This window comes from Oncorhynchus mykiss, chromosome 10, assembly GCF_013265735.2.
Source record: "Oncorhynchus mykiss isolate Arlee chromosome 10, USDA_OmykA_1.1, whole genome shotgun sequence".
NCBI lineage: Eukaryota > Metazoa > Chordata > Actinopteri > Salmoniformes > Salmonidae > Oncorhynchus > Oncorhynchus mykiss.
Genome location: NC_048574.1, coordinates 81,350,186 through 81,366,796, shown reverse-complemented (window position 1 = coordinate 81,366,796; position 16,611 = coordinate 81,350,186). Strand labels below are relative to the sequence as shown.

The 16,611-nt window shown below is 42.7% G+C and overlaps 1 protein-coding gene across 1 annotated transcript; it reads left to right on the top strand.

The window, feature by feature from the left end:
• Positions 1-3,164: 3,164 nt before the first annotated feature.
• Positions 3,165-16,478, top strand: LOC118966662 (NACHT, LRR and PYD domains-containing protein 3-like; the record flags this gene model as incomplete). Its single annotated transcript, XM_036989404.1, has 10 exons — positions 3,165-3,326; positions 9,923-10,155; positions 10,416-10,582; positions 10,680-12,480; positions 12,564-12,737; positions 12,817-12,990; positions 13,159-13,332; positions 13,898-13,944; positions 14,081-14,630; positions 16,379-16,478. Coding segments are annotated over exons 2-10 (3,348 nt in total), but the record flags the coding sequence as incomplete, so codon positions are not given.
• Between the last annotated feature and the right edge of the window lie 133 nt (positions 16,479-16,611).

Genomic DNA, 16,611 nt, shown 5'->3' with positions numbered 1-16,611 from the left:
CAACCAGCCCGGACTTGATCCATATCAACCATCTCTGACGTGACCTGAAAATAGCTGTGCAGCAACAGTCATCATCCAACCTGACAGAACTTGTCAGGCCCTGCAGAGAAGACTTGTTGTATATTTCCATAGTGGTGTTGGTGTGTCCATGGATTTGTGGTCTGGGTCAGAGAACAGTCTGGACAGGTAGGCAGGAAGACGGCGGTGGAAGAGACAACGAACACTTTCTTTCTTTCTTTCTTTCTTTCTTTCTTTCTTTCTTTCTACAGACAGACAGACAGACAGACAGACAGACAGACAGACAGACAGACAGACAGACAGACAGACAGACAGACACGACAGACAGACAGACAGACAGACAGACAGACAGACAGACAGACACGACAGACTCGCTAACTTTAACCCATGCGTATGCACAGTTTCTAGTGAAGTATTGCATTTCAAGAAGGCCAGTAGATTAGTATTTAGTGTAAATGTGGGATATGATGGACACGCTTATTCATAACAATAAAAAGGTTAATAAGAAGATGCAATAATTTTGTCGTTAGTGAGAAGAGAGAACATCCATTCCGTTTATCTTTGCATTTTAAAATAATAAAAAAAATAGCCGTCTATTCCCTAGGCTTTTATTTATTTAGTTTCCATGATGATTGCATAATAAATTCCTCACCTTTTCTGTGATGGTTTCATTCTCACGAGGTTACCATTCGTCCCATCTTGTTTAATTGGACCCACTTCCCAGCAGTAAATAGATCAACTATTTCAAGAATTTTGCTCTATGTAAAATACCAGGAGCCTCACTTGTAAACGTTGTCTACACACAAAATATGCCACAAAATATGCATGTTCCAGTTTTCACTCAAATGTTGTCATTTATAAAAAGTGAACTTGACATGAGAATGTGCTAACCCTCCCGCTGACTTTAGACCAGGCGTCCTTACACTTTCTAGTGGTTGAAGTTGAAGCAAATAATGCAATCAGATGTCATTATGCTCCACTGACTCTGAGGGTCCGTCTGTCAACATCCCTCCGCTATCCCTATCCTCCACTGACTCTGACCCAAAAGGGACACCGTCTTCCAGCTGATGACGAAACTCGAGTCGCACCGCATTATTTCTGCCTCCTGCACAAATTCATGTTGTTACTCCTATGAACAGAGAAAGTGAAATATTGCTTGATATTAAAAAAGACCCAAGCCGCTAATAATAACAAGGCCTATAGATCCACTTTCCTCCTCATTCATTACTGCTGAACTGCTTGTTGTAGCGCTGACTGGAAATAGGAACAACGAGCATTTTATGGGTTATAAAAGTGTTGAATACAAGGTGTTGACAGTGCTGAGTAAAAACTTAACATGAACTCACTCATAAAAACACCAGCTTTTTGTTGTATTCGCTGACAGTCTCCCTCTAATCATGGTGTTAAACGATTTGAAATCTCACAGTATCAATTTTGCCGAAGCTTTCTTTTATGCCTGCTACGTTACTGCAGACTCGGTCGTCTGAGCAATCTGATTGGCCAGCGGTAACATGATGCACTTGATTTCCTCCCCAGGCCCACCGGGAAGGCAGTTTGCACATTCAGACACATGAAATGGAAACATTTGTACCTTCAGACATGAAATGGCAACAGTTTGTAAATCCAGACACAATAAATGGCAACAGTTTGTACATCCAGACACATGAAATGGCAACAGTTTGTACATCCAGACACATGAAATGGCAACAGTTTGTACATCCAGACACATGAAATGGCAACAGTTTGTAAATCCAGACACAATAAATGGCAACAGTTTGTACATCCAGACACATGAAATGGCAACAGTTTGTAAATCCAGACACATGAAATGGCAACAGTTTGTAAATCCAGACACAATAAATGGCAACAGTTTGTACATCCAGACACATGAAATGGCAACAGTTTGTAAATCCAGACACATTAAATGGCAACAGTTTGTACATCCAGACACATGAAATGGAAACATTTGTACCTTCAGACATGAAATGGCAACAGTTTGTACATCCAGACACATGAAATGGCAACAGTTTGTAAATCCAGACACAATAAATGGCAACAGTTTGTACATCCAGACACATTAAATGGAAACATTTGTACCTTCAGACATGAAATGGCAACAGTTTGTAAATCCAGACACATTAAATGGCAACAGTTTGTACATTCAGACACATTAAATGGCAACAGTTTGTACATCCAGACACAATAAATGGCAACAGTTTGTACATCCAGACACATTAAATGGCAACAGTTTGTACATTCAGACACAATAAATGGCAACAGTTTGTACATTCAGACACATGAAATGGCAACAGTTTGTACATTCAGACAGATGAAATGGCAACAGTTTGTACATCCAGACACATGAAATGGCAACAGTTTGTACATTCAGACAGATGAAATGGCAACAGTTTGTACATTCAGACACATGAAATGGCAGCAGTTTGCCTACCCGGCGCGCAGGGCAGCGGCTGAATTGTCTGCACCGACCACCAACAGCCGGAGACTAATAATACAAATGGAAACACAAGACTTTATCGTTTTTTTACAGAAATGTTTGGCGATCATCTAGAAATGCCTTGGAGATCGACGAGGCGATCGCGATCGACCGGTTGGTGACCACTGACATAGAGCAAAATAGGCTGCTTGAAATACCGTAGTTGATCTATTTGCTGCTGGGAAGTGGGTCCAATTAAACGAGAGATGGGACGAATGGTGACCTCGTTGTAGGCCATAATATGATACCCCGTGAGAATGAAAACATCACAGAAAAGGTGAGGAATTTCTTATGCAATCATCATGGAAACGAAATAAATAAAAGCCTAGGGAATAGACGGCTATTTTTTAATTATTTTAAAATGCAAAGATAAACGGAATGGATGTTCTCTCTTCTCACTAGCTGTAAATGATTGCATCATGTTATTAACCTTTTTATTGTTATGAATAAGCGTGTCCATCATATCCCACATTTACACTAAATACTAATCTACTGGCCTTCTTGAAATGCAATACTTCAACCACTAGAAACTGTGCATACGCATGGGTTAAAGTTAGCGGGAAGGAGAGTGTGTGTGCGTCTGTCTGTCTGTCTGCATGTCTGTCTGCGCGTGTGCTTTGTGCGCATAAACCTATACCTGTTGAACCCGCCCACTGTGTTGAAACATGAAGTACATTTATAAGGAAGTAAAGGAAAAACTGGACACTGTCGGTCGAAGAAAAATGTTTCTAAGGTATGTAGGGTAATCTTTTGTTTGTTTGTAGAAAAGTGTTTTGGAGAAGTTAGGCCATCGCAGAGAGAGGTGATTTATGGGGTAAGACAATCACAAACTTGTTAATTTATTACAATACTGATTTCAACTTTCAATAATGATCATTTTAGGTTTCCTTACATTGAGGCTGATTCATATTGATCAGCCTAGTCAATTTGAATCAATGTTATATTATAGTCTACAGGGCTATGAGGTAGGTAGGGTATGGGCGATTGAATTCACATGAACGTGATTATTGTCTTTGGCTCTTTCACTTCCCGGAGGAAGACGTGTATCACGTAAACTAGTTTCTTTGGAGAAAAAAATAGTCAATCCGGTAAAAAAAACACATGAAACTAAATGTGACCGATTGATTCGGTCTTATGTAGCAGCATTTGAAATTGTTATTTTTCTTCATTTGATAAAATCAGAAACAGAGATACAAAATGGTGTATCATACTCTGCATTTGGGGAACAATGGGAAAGTAATTCTGCTTTGAGAGTTGAAACTCCAGCATTGAGAAAATGGCCACCGAATGTTTAGGTGCACCTACTGGAGAGCTCTCCTTCGTCTCCACCCATTCAGCATTGTTCACACCTTCTTAAGCCTTAGCTCCACCCATCTGTTTAAGGATTCACATGTGAGGTCATGTGGTAAACCGTGAGTAGTGTAGTAAAGATTAAGACTAAAAGTAGTAGCCTACAATAAGGAACAATTCCAGATCAACAGAAAGTGTCCAGATATAAATATTGTATAAATGTTAGATGATGCTAATCCAGACACTAAACTGATGGGTTATGTGATAGAAATGCTATACCCCCCAGCCACATCTAGCAATGTGGATGGGTCATGTGATAGAAATGCTATACCCCCCAGCCACATCTAGCAACGTGGATGGGTCATGTGATAGAAATGCTATACCCCCCAGCCACATCTAGCAACGTGGATGGGTCATGTGATAGAAATGCTATACCCTCCAGCCACATCTAGCAACGTGGATGGGTCTCTCCAGAAGGCAGAAACTGTAAAGACAAATGGTTACTGACATAGTAGCAATATCAGAAATAGATAGTGTCAATATAAATGATATAATTACAAGTGTCAATGTAGAGAAATAATTACATACTACACAGTATGTAAAGGAACCATATCAATACCCATAGCAGTGATACAGTATGTAAAGGAACCATATCAATACCCATACCAGTGATACAGTATGTAAAGGAACCATATCAATACCCATACCAGTGATACAGTATGTAGAGGAACCATATCAATACCCATACCAGTGATACAGTATGTAGAGGAACCATATCAATACCCATACCAGTGATACAGTATGTAGAGGAACCATATCAATACCCATACCAGTGATACAGTATATAAAGGAACCATATCAATACCCATACCAGTGATACAGTATGTAAAGGAACCATATCAATACCCATACCAGTGATACAGTATGTAGAGGAACCATATCAATACCCATACCAGTGATACAGTATGTAGAGGAACCATATCAATACCCATACCAGTGATACAGTATATAAAGGAACCATATCAATACCCATACCAGTGACACAGTATGTAAAGGAACCATATCAATACCCATACCAGTATATAAAGGAACCATATCAATACCCATACCAGTGATACAGTATGTAGAGGAACCATATCAATACCCATACCAGTGATACAGTATATAAAGGAACCATATCAATACCCATACCAGTGACACAGTATGTAAAGGAACCATATCAATACCCATACCAGTGATACAGTATGTAGAGGAACCATATCAATACCCATACCAGTGATACAGTATATAAAGGAACCATATCAATACCCATACCAGTGATACAGTATATAAAGGAACCATATCAATACCCATACCAGTGATACAGTATGTAAAGGAACCATATCAATACCCATACCAGTGATACAGTATGTAGAGGAACCATATCAATACCCATACCAGTGATACAGTATATAAAGGAACCATATCAATACCCATACCAGTATATAAAGGAACCATATCAATACCCATACCAGTGATACAGTATGTAGAGGAACCATATCAATACCCATACCAGTGATACAGTATATAAAGGAACCATATCAATACCCATACCAGTATATAAAGGAACCATATCAATACCCATACCAGTGATACAGTATGTAGAGGAACCATATCAATACCCATACCAGTGATACAGTATGTAGAGGAACCATATCAATACCCATACCAGTGATACAGTATATAAAGGAACCATATCAATACCCATACCAGTATATAAAGGAACCATATCAATACCCATACCAGTGATACAGTATGTAAAGGAACCATATCAATACCCATACCAGTGATACAGTATGTAGAGGAACCATATCAATACCCATACCAGTGATACAGTATGTAAAGGAACCATATCAATACCCATACCAGTGATACAGTATGTAAAGGAACCATATCAATACCCATACCAGTGATACAGTATGTAAAGGAACCATATCAATACCCATACCAGTGATACAGTATGTAAAGGAACCATATCAATACCCATACCAGTGATACAGTATGTAAAGGAACCATATCAATACCCATACCAGTGATACAGTATGTAAAGGAACCATATCAATACCCATACCAGTGATACAGTATATAAAGGAACCATATCAATACCCATACCAGTGACACAGTATATAAAGGAACCATATCAATACCCATACCAGTGATACAGTATGTAGAAGATGTTGGATTCATCTTAATTAATTATTGATTAAGGGGACCTTAAGATTCATATGTTTTGCTGCAGGCCTTTGAATAGATACTGTTGCTACGTGTCTAAAACGCTGCCACTATACATTGCACAAGCATCTATATTAGTCTTTGTGGTTTAAGCCCTGGCTGTTGTGAGAGTGGGCTTGTAGGCTGGGTCTGAGTCTATATAAGCCCTGGCTGTTGTGAGAGTGGGCTTGTAGGCTGGGTCTGAGTCTATATAAGCCCTGGCTGTTGTGAGAGTGGGCTTGTAGGCTGGGTCTGAGTCTATATAAGTCCTGGCTGTTGTGAGAGTGGGCTTGTAGGCTGGGTCTGAGTCTATATAAGTCCTGGCTGTTGTGAGAGTGGGCTTGTAGGCTGGGTCTGAGTCTATATAAGTCCTGGCTGTTGTGAGAGTGGGCTTGTAGGCTGGGTCTGAGTCTATATAAGTCCTGGCTGTTGTGAGAGTGGGCTTGTAGGCTGGGTCTGAGTCTATATAAGTCCTGGCTGTTGTGAGAGTGGGCTTGTAGGCTGGGTCTGAGTCTATATAAGCCCTGGCTGTTGTGAGAGTGGGCTTGTAGGCTGGGTCTGAGTCTATATAAGTCCTGGCTGTTGTGAGAGTGGGCTTGTAGGCTGGGTCTGAGTCTATATTAGTCTTTGTGGTTAAGCTCTGGCTGTTGTGAGAGTGGGCTTGCAGGCCGGGTCTGAGTCTATATAAGTCCTGGCTGTTGTGAGAGTGGGCTTGTAGGCTGGGTCTGAGTCTATATAAGTCCTGGCTGTTGTGAGAGTGGGCTTGTAGGCTGGGTCTGAGTCTATATAAGCCCTGGCTGTTGTGAGAGTGGGCTTGTAGGCTGGGTCTGAGTCTATATAAGCCCTGGCTGTTGTGAGAGTGGGCTTGTAGGCTGGGTCTGAGTCTATATAAGTCCTGGCTGTTGTGAGAGTGGGCTTGTAGGCTGGGTCTGAGTCTATATAAGCCCTGGCTGTTGTGAGAGTGGGCTTGTAGGCTGGGTCTGAGTCTATATAAGCCCTGGCTGTTGTGAGAGTGGGCTTGCAGGCTGGGTCTGAGTCAGACTGAAACTAGATAAAGAGAAGTAAACACTGTCTGGTTTTGACATGTTGATCTTGTGTGACAGTGGACAATGCTAATGAATTCACAGAAGCTACTGTAGTCAGCTCATGGAAACACACACACATTGACGTAGGTGATCATACCGCTAGGGAGTGATCATGGGTATATAGTCTATATAGTTAACCAGCCCTTTGGTTGGTTGCAGAAACATACATGCTATGTTTCCATTGTCAAATTCTGTCTGCAGTTGCATTAGTAAAGGTTTGATTGATTTACTCAAAGAAGTTATTGTCTGATTGCTGATTTCACCAGTAAACCAATGATTGACAAGGAACAAGGAACCTACCCTGACAAAGAACAATATCAATAACCATATCAGTGATACTGGTGATAGATGAGGGTCATACCCCCCAGCCACATCTAGCAACGTGGATGGGTCAAGTGATAGAAATATGTAGTAGAACAATATCAATAACCATATCAGTGATACTGGTGATAGATAAGGTAGTTCTATAGTATGTAGAAGAACAATATCAATAACCATATCAGTGATACTGGTGATAGATGAGGTAGTTCTATAGTATGTAGAAGAACAATATCAATAACCATATCAGTGATACTGGTGATAGATGAGGTAGTTCTATAGTATGTAGAAGAACAATATCAATAACCATATCAGTGATACTGGTGATAGATGAGGTAGTTATGTAGTATGTAGTAGAACAATATCAATAACCATATCAGTGATACTGGTGATAGATGAGGTAGTTATGTAGTATGTAGAAGAACAATATCAATAACCATATCAGTGATACTGGTGATAGATGAGGTAGTTATGTAGTATGTAGAAGAACAATATCAATAACCATATCAGTGATACTGGTGATAGATGAGGTAGTTATGTAGTATGTAGAAGAACAATATCAATAACCATATCAGTGATACTGGTGATAGATGAGGTAGTTATGTAGTATGTAGAAGAACAATATCAATAACCATATCAGTGATACTGGTGATAGATGAGGGTCATACCCCCCAGCCACATCTAGCAACGTGGATGGGTCATGTGATAGAAATATGTAGTAGAACAATATCAATAACCATATCAGTGATACTGGTGATAGATAAGGTAGTTCTATAGTATGTAGAAGAACAATATCAATAACCATATCAGTGATACTGGTGATAGATGAGGTAGTTAGTTACATGTATACAATCAGTATAGGTAAAGTGGCTGAGCAGCAGGATACTTTTTTTAAAGTAGCAACAACGTATGGCGTTGTGCCATAATGTCTTTTAGTTAGTTGTGTTTGGACCCCAGGTGTTATTGAGTCAGCTAATGGGGATCCAACCTGGTAGACTAGCTGTTGTTATGGAGTCAGGGGATCCAACCAGGTAGACTAGCTGTTGTTATGGAGTCAGGGGATCCAACCAGGTAGACTAGCTGTTGTTATGGAGTCAGGGGCTCTAACCAGGTAGACTAGCTGTTGTTATGGAGTCAGGGGATCTAACCAGGTAGACTAGCTGTTGTTATGGAGTCAGGGGATCCAACCAGGTAGACTAGCTGTTGTTATGGAGTCAGGGGATCCAACCAGGTAGACTAGCTGTTGTTATGGAGTCAGGGGATCCAACCAGGTAGACTAGCTGTTGTTATGGAGTCAGGGGATCCAACCAGGTAGACTAGCTGTTGTTATGGAGTCAGGGGATCCAACCAGGTAGACTAGCTGTTGTTATGGAGTCAGGGGATCCAACCAGGTAGACTAGCTGTTGTTATGGAGTCAGGGGATCCAACCAGGTAGACTAGCTGTTGTTATGGAGTCAGGGGCTCTAACCAGGTAGACTAGCTGTTGTTATGGAGTCAGGGGATCTAACCAGGTAGACTAGCTGTTGTTATGGAGTCAGGGGATCCAACCAGGTAGACTAGCTCTTGTTATGGAGTCAGGGGATCCAACCAGGTAGACTAGCTGTTGTTATGGAGTCAGAGGATCTAACCAGGTAGACTAGCTGTTGTTATGGAGTCAGGGGCTCTAACCAGGTAGACTAGCTGTTGTTATGGAGTCAGGGGATCTAACCAGGTAGACTAGCTGTTGTTATGGAGTCATGGGATCCAACCAGGTAGACTAGCTGTTGTTATGGAGTCAGGGGATCCAACCAGGTAGACTAGCTGTTGTTATGGAGTCAGGGGATCCAACCAGGTAGACTAGCTGTTGTTATGGAGTCAGGGGATCCAACCAGGTAGACTAGCTGTTGTTATGGAGTCAGGGGATCCAACCAGGTAGACTAGCTGTTGTTATGGAGTCAGGGGATCCAACCAGGTAGACTAGCTGTTGTTATGGAGTCAGGGGATCCAACCAGGTAGACTAGCTGTTGTTATGGAGTCAGGGGATCCAACCAGGTAGACTAGCTGTTGTTATGTAGTCAGGGGATCCAACCAGGTAGACTAGCTGTTGTTATGGAGTCAGGGGATCCAACCAGGTAGACTAGCTGTTGTTATGGAGTCAGGGGATCCAACCAGGTAGACTAGCTGTTGTTATGGAGTCAGGGGATCCAACCAGGTAGACTAGCTGTTGTTATGGAGTCAGGGGATCCAACCAGGTAGACTAGCTGTTGTTATGGAGTCAGGGGATCCAACCAGGTAGACTAGCTGTTGTTATGGAGTCAGGGGATCCAACCAGGTAGACTAGCTGCTGTTATGGAGTCAGGGGATCCAACCAGGTAGACTAGCTGTTGTTATGGAGACAGATCAGGTAGACTAGCCGACAATAAAAGTGTTGTCATTGTTAATGGTTCTTCAATGTTCAGACATACTGTTCTGTTATTTCTTATTGTAGCTGAGTGAGCTGTGACTTACATCAAAAACGAGTCTCTCTGGGGAGAGAAAGGAGGAGACCACTGCCTCTAAAATGAGTCTCTCTGGGGAGAGAGAGGAGGAGACCACTGCCTCTAAAATGAGTCTCTCTGGGGAGAGAGAGGAGGAGACCACTGCCTCTAAAATGAGTCTCTCTGGGGGGAGAGAGGAGGGGACCACTGCCTCTAAAATGACTCAAGACACCAGTTCAAAGAGGTAAGAGATGAATTGCAAAATATACATTACTATTTAAAAAATCAAACTAATGAAAACTAATGAAAAGTGTTCCCAAATGACATGGAATGTAGATCTACATAATTAATTTAAAATGCCAAACATGGATTTACCAATTGCAGACTGTAGCTTTAAAAGAAACATCAGGACTTCTAGAAGTTCCACTATATAGTTGTTAAAATGAAGTAGATGAGGTATTAATGTGATATTGATGAGGTGATCTGCCTCCCTGTTTTGTTCAGTGTCCAGAAGCCCAGAGCAGAGTCCCCTACAACCAGCCTGCTATCAATGAAGAGTGATCAGCCACCTGCTTTCAGCCAGGAACCATTGCCAGATGACAATAAGGAAGTGGAGAGTTTGGACAGTGAGGATGTATTAAAGATCACACACAACCTTCTGGACAGAAGAAGTAAGACTGTGTTTCATACAATATCACAAAGAACGGTACAAAGGCCATTATAAAACACACCAACTTATGAGTCCCAACTCTCATTGTTTTCCCACAGGTCAAACTCTGCTGACAGTCCAACAAGACGTTAAGGCTAAACTGAAACACAAGTATCAACACATATCTGAAGGAATTGGACACCATGGAAATCAAAGTTTGTTCAAGGACATCTACACAGACCTCTACATCACAGAGGGTGGAAGTGGAGGGCTCAATAATGAACATGAGATTAGACAGATCGAGATGGCATCCAAGAAACTAACCACACAAGAGACACCAATCAAATGCAACGACATCTTCAAGCCTTTACCTGGACAAGACAAACCTATCAAAACTGTGCTGACCAAAGGAATCGCTGGCATTGGAAAAACAGTCTCTGTGCAGAAGGTCATCCTTGACTGGGCAGAAGGAAAAGCAAATCAGGACGTTCATTTCATGTTTCCTCTTCCTTTCCGTGATCTGAACCTGAAAAAGGACCAATACAGTCTGATGCAACTTCTTGCCCACTACTTCTCAGAGCTGAAAGAGATTGACAGCATTGAAGATGGTGAAACCAAAACTGTTTTCATTTTTGATGGTCTGGATGAGTGTCGACTTCCTCTAGACTTCAAAAACAATGAGAAATGCTGTGATGTCACGAAACCAACCTCAGTGGACGTGCTGCTGACAAACCTCATTAAGGGGAATCTGCTTCCTTCTGCTCTCCTCTGGATTACCTCAAGGCCTGCAGCAGCCAATCAGATCCCTCCTGAGTGTGTTGACCAGGTGACAGAGGTACGAGGGTTCAATGATCCACAGAAGGAGGAGTATTTCAGGAAGAAAATCACAGATCAGAACCTGGCCAATGAAATCATCAAGCACATGAAGACATCAAGGAGCCTCCACATCATGTGCCACATGCCAGTGTTCTGTTGGTTATCAGCCACTGTCCTTGAGATGATGCTGAAAGAGGCAGAGAAGGATGACATCCCCAAAACTCTGACCCAGATGTACTCACACTTCATTCTCATCCAAATCATTGTGAAGAACAAGAAGTACAACAAAGCCACAGAGACAAACCCCGAGGAACTGTCTCAGTCAGACAAAGAGATGATCCTGAAACTGGCAAAGCTGGCTTTCCAACAGCTGCAGAAGGGCAACCTGATCTTCTATGAGGAGGACCTGAGAGAGTGTGGCCTTGATGTCACAGAGGCATCAGAGTACTCAGCATTGTGTACAGAGATCTTTAAAGAAGAATCTGGGGTGTACCAAGACAAGGTCTACAGCTTTGTGCATCTGAGCATTCAGGAGTTTCTAGCAGCAGTGCATGCTTTAGAATCATGTCTGGACAAGAAGGAAAATGTTTTCTCCCCCACTAGTGATGATGAAGAGAAGGAGTCAATCCAGTTGTCGGACTTACACAGGAGAGCAGTGGACCAGGCCTTGAAGAGTAAGAATGGACACCTGGACCTGTTCCTCCGCTTCCTTCTGGGTCTTTCACTGGAGTCCAATCAGAATCTGTTACGAGGCCTTCTGACACAGACAGGAAGTACAACACAGACCAATGAGGAAACAGTTAACAGAACAGTCAGGTACCTTTCAGACAAGATCAACCAGGAATCCTCACCAGAAAGGATCATCAACTTGTTCCACTGTCTGAATGAACTTGGTGCCAATTCTCTTGTTGAAGACATGCAGACCTCCCTGCGTTCAGGAACTCTTTCTGAAACAGAGCTTGAACCTGACCAATGTTCAGCCCTGGCTTACCTGTTACTGATGTCAGAGGAGGTGCTGGAGGAGTTTGACATGAAGACATACAACACGTCAAAGGAAGGTTATCAGAGGTTGCTGCCGGTAGTGAGAACCTGCAAGAGAGCACTGTAAGTTCTGTTATTGAGTTGATGTTTACAGTATCATTATAATGAAGGACTTGTATATCTAACAGATGATCTCCTCTCTCCAGACTGCATGGCTGTAAACTCGCATATGAATCTTGTGAGACTCTGGCCTCAGCTCTGCAGACACCAACCTCCCCCCTGAGAGAACTGGACCTCAGCTACAATGACCTGGGAGACAGAGGAGTGAAGCTGCTCTGTATTGGACTAACCAGTCCACTCTGCAACATACAGACACTAGTGTGAATTAATTATCTTCAGTATGAGTTATTATGTGGATGTTTTAAACATGTGTTAATCTTGTGTTCTTCTGCCCTCTAGTCTAGGTCAGTGTGGTCTGACAGAGGGTTGCTGTTCAGATCTGGCCTCAGTCCTGAGTTCACCCAACTCACAACTGAACCAACTGGAGCTGAGAGACAATGACCTGCAGGACTCAGGAGTTACATTGCTGTCTGCTGGACTGGAGGATCCAGACTGTAAACTACACACACTTGGGTAAGTACAGCTGTTACATTCAGATCGGTACTGAGCTTAGTAAAACAAAAACTCTCAAAATCTGATGTTTCATCACAATATTTGTGTCATGTACAAATGAATTGGTGTCCTACAAGATGATTGACACCCGTACACCAACCTAGACAGCTGTTGTGTGTCTCTTTGTAGGCTGTCTGGCTGTCTGGTCTCAGAGGAGGGCTGTACTGCTCTGTCTTCAGCTCTGAGGTCAAACCCCTCCCACCTGAAAAAGCTGGACCTGAGCTACAATCACCCAGGAGACTCTGCAGGGGGACTGCTTTCAGCTGCTCTGGTGGATCCCACATTTAAACTGATGAAGCTGAAGTAAGTCAGAATAGATGTCCTAATAGTGTGAGCAGTGGTTGTGTCATACTGTATGTAGTGTAGTAGGGTCAGTAACATGAGGACATGATGGTAGAATTAAGGGGAAGTTTACTCAGCAGGCTGAGCACTCCAACACAGCATACATCATCACCACATGAATACTCTTCTTCTGCATCTCTGATATCCTGTTGGAATTGTACTCTGTTCTGTATGCAGTAGGTAGGATAGAATACCTGTATGTCTCTAGTAATGAATTGTACTCTGTTCTGTATGCAGTAGGTAGGTTATAATACCTGTATGTCTCTAGTAATGAATTGTACTCTGTTCTGTATGCAGTAGGTAGGTTATAATACCTGTATGTCTCTAGTAATGAATTGTACTCCGTTCTGTATGCAGTAGGTAGGATAGAATGCCTGTATGTCTCTAGTAATGAATTTTACTCTGTTCTGTATGCAGTAGGTAGGATAGTAATGAACTGGGATAGTGCACCAGAACACAACAATATGGTTTAAATGTTGACTGCTTCATTAGGTCTTTGTCAGTCAATAACCTGTTTCTCCTACAGTGTGGATCATGGTGGAGAGTGCTGGCTGAAATCAGGACTGAGGAAATGTAAGTCTCTTCAATCCTAATTAACTGCATATTCAGAACTATAGTAACATAGTAACCAATCAATACTTGTTCTGTACCTACAAAACAACATTTTATATGAAGATGTGGTTTGATTAAACTCTCATTTTGTCTACAGATGCCTGTCATCTCACTATGGACCCAAATACAGAAAACCCAAACCTGATACTGTCTGAGGGGAACAGAAAGGTGACACGGGTGGTGGAGAAGCAGCCTTATGAAGACCATCCAGACAGATTTGACTCTCTGTACCAAGTTCTCTGCAGAGAAGGCTTATCTGGAGGTCGTTATTACTGGGAGGTGGAGAGGGATGGTACCGGGGCTGACATTGGTGTGGTGTACAAAGGAATGAAGAGGAAGGGAAGGGAGGATGACAGTTGGATTGGATCCAATAGGGAATCCTGGTGTTTATACTGCTCTCATAGTGGTTATGAATTTAACCATACTGCATTCTGCAGATCCATCTCTGGTCCTGATTCTGACAGAGTTGGAGTGTATCTGGACTGGTCAGCTGGTACTTTGTCCTTCTATAGTGTGTCTTCCTCTGGTACACTGACACACCTTCACACAGAACACACCACATTCACTGAACCCCTCTATCCTGGGTTTGGGGTTTACTCCTCCTCCTCAGTGACCCTGTGTCAGATAGATGACCAACACATTCAGAGGTGAGTCATAGCAATGTTTCATCATTTGTTTCCTCTGGAATCATTCCTACAATTAGATTAGTAGTAGTGGTGTGTTTTAATGGGTTCTGTTGGACCTACAGACAGTTAGATTAGTGGTAGTGGTGTGTTTTAATGGGTTCTGTTGGACCTACAGACAGTTAGATTAGTAGTAGTGGTGTGTTTTAATGCGTTCTGTTGGACCCACAGACAGTTAGATTAGTGGTGTGTTTTAATGGGTTCTGTTGGACCTACAGACAGTTAGATTAGTGGTAGTGGTGTGTTTTAATGGGTTCTGTTGGACCCACAGACAGTTAGATTAGTGATGTGTTTACAGGTGAGGACTGAGGAGCAACATGATGATTTTGAAGCATTTATTTTATCTAGTCTCACATAGCACGTGACGTCACATCTCTAGGGGGGTATGTAACTCATGATATCTGGTGACGTCACATCTCTAGGGGGTATGTAACTCATGATATCTGGTGACGTCACATCTCTAGGGGGGTATGTAACTCATGATATCTGGTGACTTCACATCTCTAGGGGGGAATGTAACTCATGATACCTGGTGACTTCACATCTCTAGGGGGGAATGTAACTCATGATATCTGGTGACTTCACATCTCTAGGGGGGAATGTAACTCATGATATCTGGTGACTTCACATCTCTAGGGGGGAATGTAACTCATGATACCTGGTGACTTCATCTCTAGGGGGGAATGTAACTCATGATACCTGGTGACTTCATCTCTAGGGGGGAATGTAACTCATGATATCTGGTGACTTCACATCTCTAGGGGGGAATGTAACTCATGATACCTGGTGACGTCATCTCTAGGGGGGTATGTAACTCATGATACCTGGTGACTTCATCTCTAGGCGGGAATGTAACTCATGATACCTGGTGACTTCACATCTATAAGCAATGTCCACCTGAGGGATCCTGAGTGTCGCAGACCAGGGTTCGATCCCGGGCTGTATCGCAACCGGCCGTGAGGGCGGCGCACAATTGGCCTAGCGCTGTCCGGATTAGGGGAGGGTCTGGGGTAGGGGAGGGTTTGGCTGGTGTAGCGGAGGGTCTGAGGTATGGGAGGGTTTGGCTGGTGTAGGAGAGGTTCTGGGGTAGGGGAGGGTCTGGCTGGGGTAGGGGAGGTTCTGGAGGGGATGTTCCGGGGTAGGGGATGTTCCGGGGTAGGGGATGTTCCGGGGTAGGGGATGTTCCGGGGTAGGGGAGGTTCTGGGTTAGTGGAGGTTCTGGCTGGTGTATGCCGCCATTTTAAACAATATATTTTTCTTATTGTTCTCATCTTATTGACTTGCCTAGTTAAATAAAGGTTGAATAATACATTTAAAGAACTGTAACATCAGTATTGACTTTATGGAAGTTGACATGGTGGGTTATGTCACATTTAGGTAATGCATCCTACATAGGGAGCTGTCCAATCACCCTTTATACTCTTGTTGTATTGCTTATGAAGACTGTATGCGTAGTGGTGAGAGCGTTGGACTAGTAACCAGAAGGTTGCAAGTTCAAACCCCCTAGCTGACAAGGTACAAATCTGTGGTTCTGCCCCTGAACAGGCAGTTAACCCACTGTTCCTAGGCCGTCATTGAAAATAAGGATTTGTTCTTAACTGACTTGCCTAGTTAAATAAAGGTAAAATAAAAAAATGTAATGTATGCTTTATAAAGCCTTAATAAGTTGTATTTAGTTGAATCAGTCTATCCTTCTGCTTTACCAACACCAGAGACCATGGTGGAGAGAGTTGGACCAAGCCTGGACCTGAGAAAACCAGAGACCATGGTGGAGAGAGTTGGACCAAGCCTGGACGTGAGAACACCAGAGACCATGGTGGAGAGAGTTGGACCAAGCCTGGACCTGAGGACACCAGAGACCATGGTGGAGAGAGTTGGACCAAGCCTGGACCTGAGGACACCAGAGACCATGGTGGAGAGAGTTGGACCAAGCCTGGACCTGAGG